Source organism: Phalaenopsis equestris, unplaced genomic scaffold (assembly GCF_001263595.1).
Source record: "Phalaenopsis equestris unplaced genomic scaffold, ASM126359v1 Scaffold232406, whole genome shotgun sequence".
NCBI lineage: Eukaryota > Viridiplantae > Streptophyta > Magnoliopsida > Asparagales > Orchidaceae > Phalaenopsis > Phalaenopsis equestris.
In genome coordinates, this window is record NW_018250371.1 from 9,381 (window position 1) to 16,868 (window position 7,488).

At 33.3% G+C, this 7,488-nt stretch overlaps 1 protein-coding gene across 1 annotated transcript; it reads left to right on the forward strand.

Annotated features, from left to right (window-relative positions):
- Positions 1–1,422: 1,422 nt before the first annotated feature.
- LOC110038297 (remorin-like) lies at positions 1,423–7,178 on the forward strand. The gene is made up of 6 exons (XM_020743088.1): positions 1,423–1,473; positions 1,517–1,580; positions 3,693–3,746; positions 3,853–3,940; positions 4,816–4,897; positions 6,717–7,178. The coding sequence occupies exons 1-6, from the start codon at positions 1,423–1,425 to the stop codon at positions 6,909–6,911; spliced, it is 534 nt and encodes a 177-aa protein (XP_020598747.1). The 3' UTR covers positions 6,912–7,178.
- The last annotated feature ends 310 nt before the right edge of the window (positions 7,179–7,488 follow it).

The window sequence follows — 7,488 nt, forward strand, 5'->3', positions numbered from 1 at the left end:
ATTTTTCTATTCCTTCTGATAATTTCAATAAAATTTTCTAAAATCAAAACTCACAATCTAAATAAAATAAAATAAAAATAAAAAAATAACAACGAATCATATCCCTAAAAAATTGCATTGCATATAAATAACATTTAAATCCAAATAGAAACCAATAGAGTCGAGCTTGAACATCTATAACATTCATGCATATATGTCATATTGCTTCTCCACCTTCCCTTTTAGCATCTCTTATTACACTTGAAGATCAAGTCACCCTTTCATACTAGACTTTTCAAATGTGTGAAATTTAAGGATAGCATAATCTCTCTCAAAGCATAGCACAACAAAAATTATAAAAATAATTCAATTGAAATTAATTAAATCATTTCTCATGTAAGTCATCATTTGTAAGATTCAATCACATATCAATCGACTCAATTACCTAATTCAATTATCGAGATAAAAATAAAAAAATAATTAAATATTAAATAATAAAAAATAAAAATAAATGATTATATTAGTTCAAGTGCATGTGTCTACCTAGGAAAAAATATTACATCAGTACTACACACGTAGAGTAACGTGCGTAGCCAATGAAATCACGCCACGATATTCCGCGCGATACAGGCGCGATACAGAAAAAAAAAAACGGCGCAGTAACACGGGGAATATTCCCCCCGTGTTATTCATGTGTTATTATGTGTTATTGTGTCCTGGGAATATTCCTGGTGTTATAATAACACAATAACACATGAATAACACATGAATAACACACAATAACACAAGAATAACATGGGAGAGAATATTCCCCCGTGTTACTGCACCGTTTTTTCCTCTGTCGGGAATATTTCCCGTGTTATTCAAGTGTTATTGTGTTCTGAGAATATTCTTGGTGTTATAATAACACAATAACACATCAATAACACATAAATAACACGCAATAACACATGAATAACACACAATAACACATGAATAACATAAGGGGGAATATTCTCCGTGTTACTGCGCCGTTTTTTTTGCTCTGTCGCACGAGATGTCGTGGCGTGATTTGATTGGCTACGCACGTTATTTTTAGGTGCGTAGTACTGATGTAATATTTTTTTGTCTACCTAGGTTTCTCAGCTTTATCCTAGAGATCAGTGATAATTCATGGAGTGGCGGGTTTAGGGTTAGCCCTATTAACATGGTTTACCCATTACACCTACTAAATTCTACCAAACAAAAAAAAAATCTGGATTTAATAAATCTATAAATTCTTTTTTAATATAATAAATTCGAATTTAACTTCCCGCAGCTAAACACCCGTAGTTGTCTGTGAAGCTACATACTTCTTGTTTGTCTTATTACATCTACACTGCAAGCACTTGAATTAAAGCCAACGAGCTGTCCAACTCGAGATCCATACACTCTGTGAAGGAAGGAGAGAGGCCCATAACCAGTATGGTCGAAGAAGTGGCGGAGAAGGTGGAGGTCGGAGGAGAGGCTGCTACGGCAACTGAAACGCCGAAGTCTTCAGAACCGCCGAAGGATGTGATACCGCCGGCGGGGGGGGGGAAGGGAGAAGGTCGATGAATCGAAAGCTCTTGCAATCGTGGAAAGTAACGGCTCAAAGCTTTCCTGTATTTTAGGGTTATCTTCTCTGTTGTTTCATTTCCATTTTAGTTAAATTTTTTAGTCTTTTTTACTTGCTTTAATTATTACTTAACCCTTGAATTTTCGTTTATTCTACAATTGATTTTGTTGTTATGTTGAGAAATTTCGTAAAAATAGTTTTATTTTTTTCATAATTTTTTGTTGAAGGAAACTAGTTTTAGGTTGTGTGGATTCCTTGTTTTCCTTTATCTTAAGTTGGTCTTTCGATTCTTATAATAAATGTTTTGATTCAAATGGATTTTACTTGTTCTTTTGGAAGCAAATCAAGTCTATCAGGAAATTAATTTTTGTTGGATTTGTGTTTTGTAAATATGCTTCTGTTTGATCTGCTTGTAAACATGTTTTATGTTCTCTGTTTTTACCAATAGAAAACAAGTAAATAAGGCTGATCATCTGGTAATTCAAAACGCAAATAAGATTGTTTAATTTATTTTATTTTAATTAGCTAATGTCATATATGAGTGAAATTATATGTTAGATTTTGTGCTACATTCTTTTATTGGATCTCAATTTATACTGTTACAAATAACTCTCTTCACAACATAATGATTCTGAGATTTTTTCAGGCTATATTTAGATAGTTTTGAATTGAATTTTTAATTCCACTCTTCTATGTTTTCGTTAATTCTAGGAGGCAATGGTTGAATTTCTATATGAATCATTATTTTGTGCAACTATTATTATGTTAATTTTTAGATTTATTTTAGGATTGTTATAATATAAGTCTTAATTAAAATTTTTTATGCATTGAATTTATGTCAAAATAAATTCTAATAATTTTATAATCTATTTTAGCAAAAATTTAATTGATATATAAATATAAAAAATATTTTGTTTTGATAAGAACATGTATACAGATCATTATAATTTTATTTTTGAATTTATATAACATTAAATTTTAGTAATTTGACATGTAACATTTTTGTATTTTATAAGAAAATTTAGAACATTTTTTTATTTAAAAAAAAATGATAATTATTATACATTAAAAATTTAATTAGTGCCAAACAAATCTTATGGTTCCTCCCCTGGATATGTTCCACCTTCACATGAAATAAAACAAATGTTTTCCTATATTTTTTAAAGAAGGCTACACAAAGCACAGAGTTATTGTAATAAATCTGTACTTTGTGTACAGATAGCTATTGTGCTCAGTTATTATTCAAATTTTGTTATGGCTCTTTTCACATTTGGGGAAGTTTAGCATTGTCTTCTGTGCCTCAATAATTAGATGAATGATTTTGTAAACTTGCTTTCTCTATTTAAAATTGTGTTAATTATTTTTCATGTGCTTTTCTATCAGCCATTCTATCAATCTTTCAACAAGTTAAATTTACCTTCAACAGTAATCTGTATTTTGGTATAAAAGTGTCATGGTTATTTCTTAGTTTCTTAGAATATAGTTCTTTGTAATATTTTTCATTGCAACTAAACTGATAAACAGCAAGAGAAGTCGAGAGATTTGGGCGGTGGTCCCACTGCTTTCGCAATTTTACAGGCAGCTACATGCATTTATTAAATTTAAGTAGATAGTTATTAGTTGTAAATCCTTCTAGAGGTAAACATTGCATGTGCTAGTTTTATCACATTTTTTATTTTCTCTTCTAAGTTATTATCTTTGCCGTCTTAAAGTGCTATATTTTTTTCTACAATTAAGACGGATTTTATGCATTTGGTAAATCTCTCTACTATTACAGAAATGAAAATCTTCTAGCTAATAGAATGCCCTTTTGATGCTTTCACTGAATTTCGCATCCCCTTCTCTTGATAAAGTTTGTGTTGCTGAACTGTTTTATATGCACTGCAATCACCAGTTCCTTATTTTGTGCTGATTAATTGTTGTGACATCTTTGATTTGGCACTTCCCCTTCGTAATTTTTTTGCAACCAGAAAGTTTTTTGTTGCATTTTGTGCTGCTACTTAAACGACTACTAAATTTTCTGCTTTTATATATTAAGATTCTTGGCAGTTAATTCTGTTTTTATTGCATATGTATAAATCTTAACAGCTATACTCGTGACATAAGTATTGACCTATGATCTTTTCTTTATTTACAGAAGCTACAGATCCTCCTCCATTGGAGAAAAGCACGGGTGGTTCAATAAATCGAGGCAAGTATTCAAAGATTTACTATTATAAATGCACAGATTCAACTTCAAAGTCTTCTATTATTTTCTCACACAGGGTTATTAATAAATTTCGTAACTATTTGTTCAGATGCTGTTCTTGCAAGGGTTGAAACTGAGAAGCGATTGTCATTAATAAGGGCTTGGGAAGACAATGAAAAGGTCAAAGCTGAGAATAAGTACGTGCTTTGAGAGCTTCATAACTTGGTTCAAGGCTATTTCTTGTCTTTACTTTAAGACCAGCTTGGCCTACTACAAGTGAACTTGAGTGTTTAATCAAAAAACCAGCCCTAATTACAATGAGGCTAATTATAATGATGATTATAACTTTATAAACTGAAATAGTTATGAATTTTGGTAGAGGGCCCCCATTAAGAACTATGGATGAACATAAGTTGAAGTCATCTGTCTCACAGTTTATGCAAACAATTAGCCGATTGGAGGTGTTTTTTCTCTTATTATTATTTGACTATGGGCACAATGCTGCACCTACTCCCAAAAAATATGATCTTTCCTGAACATTTTATAATAGTTGTATTCCCAGAAACCATCTTTTTCAAAATATTTTTATGATGTGGTAAACTTCTAGTAATTTGTATGTCTTCTTTTGAGGATGTGAAACCTTTGTGGCTCAAATTTGAACTCAATGCACTAATGGTTAAACTAAGGTTAAAAGATTGCGCCCATGCGATTGGCAATTGCTTAGTAAATCTGGACTAGCATGTTCTTCAACTTGTTGATGTGAGATAAATCTAGTACTATTTCTGTTCATAACAATTTTTAGTTTGAGCTCAACTTTCGTATGATTCTAGCTATACCATCTCAGGTATATGCTTATGCTTTTGGGGATTTTTAAGTTGTAATAAATGCACTCTTTTTCAAATTTCGACATATATAGATGCAAAAATTCATGTTCTGGCTTTATTCTGGTATTGATGTTTTTGCTTGCGTCTTTATGTGGTTCCCAAAGAACAATGAGATACCTGTTCTTTGAAATTCGTTTTTTATCTTTTAATTCCTCAAGTGAAACTAATCCATTCGCTATATCAAACAGGGCAGTTAAGAAGGTGTCAGCTATTGCTTCGTGGGAGAACTCAAAGAAGGCTGTTGTAGAAGCTGAACTGAAAAGGATAGAGGTTTGAGAGCTCTCTACTCATTCTGCTGTATGAACAATTTTATGTGATTTAACATTTAGTTTTAGTGGACAAATTTTGTGAGCATATTTTGTCAAATATCCGTGATAGGGTTGGTGTAGCTCTAGTGACAGGCAAAATTAGAGAGAGTCGTCTTAGATGATTTGGTCACATTGAACATTGACCATCTTAGGAGAGTATATGTTTTAGATTCAACTTATGTTAAGAAAGGCAGAGGTAAACATAAGAAGACTTGGGCTTACTGTATAAAAATGACCTTAATTTATTAGATCTAAATGAAAATATGACACTAAATAGGACGCAATGGAGAAAAAGGATTCATGTAGCCGATCTCACCTAATGGGATTAAGGCTCAGTTGTTGTTGTTGTAGTATTTTGTCAAATATCCAATACTTGGGACTCCTTCCGGTTTTTGTGGCCACTTCTTTGGTTTGATGAGCTGAAGAACTAATAACTATATGAATGGCATTCCATTTATATTTCAATAGCATATAACTAAGAGTAAAATCTGTTGATATCTAGATGTTTTGACGAGTGGTGGAAAAAAGAAATATCATAATCACCTTTGATCATTTAATGATATGCCATTGTTTATTTTTTCTGATAGTTCTAAATTAAATGCATTGCATTTTATAAAGAGTATTGTAAATTGAATAGTTTTGATATTGTTGAATCTAGATTTGTCCTCTTGAGGCATGCCCACGGATCGGAATGGTAGAAACCTTGAGGGAGAAGTAGAGAGAGACAGAGAGGGAGAGAAATAAAAGAGCACACACAAATATGCCCTGTAGGGGCGAACTGGAATATTCTCGGGCTTTACCCATTTTATATATTATAACTGAGGTTTATAAGAGAGAAGAGGAGAGAGATCTCCCTACAAGAGTGAGTATAGAGTAGGAAGAGCTCAAGTGGCTAAAGCTTAGAGGTAAAAGCCAAAAACCAAAGCTTAGAGGTAAAAGCTAAAGGCAAAAAGCCCCTAATACATGTTTTGAACCCCCTATTTATAGAAGATAGTGGGCCAAATGTGAAATATTACATGGCTACCCTTGCTTTCATAGGGGCGTTACATGACATTATTGTTTTTTGTCGTGCCTTTTTGATATTTGTAACTGATTCTGACACCTTTTTGTGTGGCTTGGACCTTCTGCTCGGCAAGTCTGCGAATCGGCCTACCATGCTGGAGTCGGTCAATTATTTTTCCTGGGTGTTAGTCGGCATTCACTCTGGGAAGCCAGCTTCGAGTGTGGAAGCCGGTTGGCCTTAGCATTGTCGGTCAGCTTTCTTGGTTATAGTTCCTTGGTGATTTCTGGAGATTTTTTGGGGAGTTGTTGAGAGAGCCTCACGTTTATGGTTGTGGCATTGGTGTGGGTACTGGGCTTTTATTTTGTCATTGATGTGAATGTCTTTTCCTGGTTGGCTTTGGTGGCCCTTTGGTTGTCAGATGAACCTTCAATTGATCAGCATTTCTACGGCCGGTCTCTAGCCCTTCGATCGGCTAGCTGTTGGCTGGCTGACGGTTCTTCAGCTAGTCGGTTTCTTGAATACTTGTAGTTTTTCGTCAGAATGATGATCTTTGTTTTACTTCTTTTAATCTAGGCTGTTAGTTTGTCTCAAGATTTTTGGGCGTATAGACTTCTTGGATGATTTTGTTGTACAAATTAAATATAATCAAATAGCTTCTGGGTGCCTTTTTATAAGTCTGAGCACAAACATTGGAAACAGATTTCCTTCCTAGAATAATTGTTTAAATGAAACAAAAATTGAGCTTGCTATTAAAACTAAACTTTGATGAAACAAGCAGGAAGCTCTGGAAAAAAAGAAGGCAGAATACGTAGAAAAAATGAAGAACAAGATTGCTTTGATTCATAAGGAGGCTGAAGAGAAGAGAGCTATAGTAGAAGCCAAGCGCGGTGAAGAAATTCTCAAGGCAGAGGAGCTGGCTGCAAAACACAGAGCAACTGGAATTGCTCCAAAGAAACTGCTTGGATGTTTTTGAGGACTGAGGATTGCTTTTAGTCATTTTATCTCTTGTTATGATGTTATGTTGATTTATTGTGAGTACTGATTTCTGCATTAAATTTCAGTGTGCTCTGTAAAGTTTCATGTTTCTGTATATAGACTTGTAATTTCATGAACATACTATATGCGTATTCTTTAGTCTTTGATGTCTGAACTGATATTTTTGTTCTAGAACATGCTTGTAACTTATGTAGAACTGGAAGATTGATCAAATGTCTGTCATAATATGTGTTGTTGCGTTGAATCTTTATTCCAAAAACATGTTTTGAGGTTAAAATTACAGCATCGAGTCATTTGCCATCAATTTTTTACCAATTTCATCCTGTAAATTAATTGGTTTAATGTTCAGAATTGAACCGAATTAGTAATAGTGCTCGAATCAAGGTGCAAATTAGCTATTAATTTCCAGATTTGGCTTAAGCTAAATATGTGCTTTTTGCAGATCTACGTGATTATCCAATTTACTGTTAACAGTAAAATAAAGAATGATCTTCCAAGCAGCTATCGGACCGGTTGGTATTGTGTAGCTTTCACAACCTGTATACGTAACCAAA

What these genes read in the sequence shown, in the direction of transcription:
- LOC110038297 (XM_020743088.1), top strand. Translation starts at nt 1,423, where the DNA reads ATGGTCGAAGAAGTGGCGGAGAAGGTGGAGGTCGGAGGAGAGGCTGCT. An exon ending in AGCTCTTGCAATCGTGGAAA is followed by an intron (nt 1,581 to 3,692) that starts GTAACGGCTCAA and finishes CTTTATTTACAG; the next exon opens with AAGCTACAGATCCTCCTCCA. An exon ending in AAGGTCAAAGCTGAGAATAA is followed by an intron (nt 3,941 to 4,815) that starts GTACGTGCTTTG and finishes TATATCAAACAG; the next exon opens with GGCAGTTAAGAAGGTGTCAG.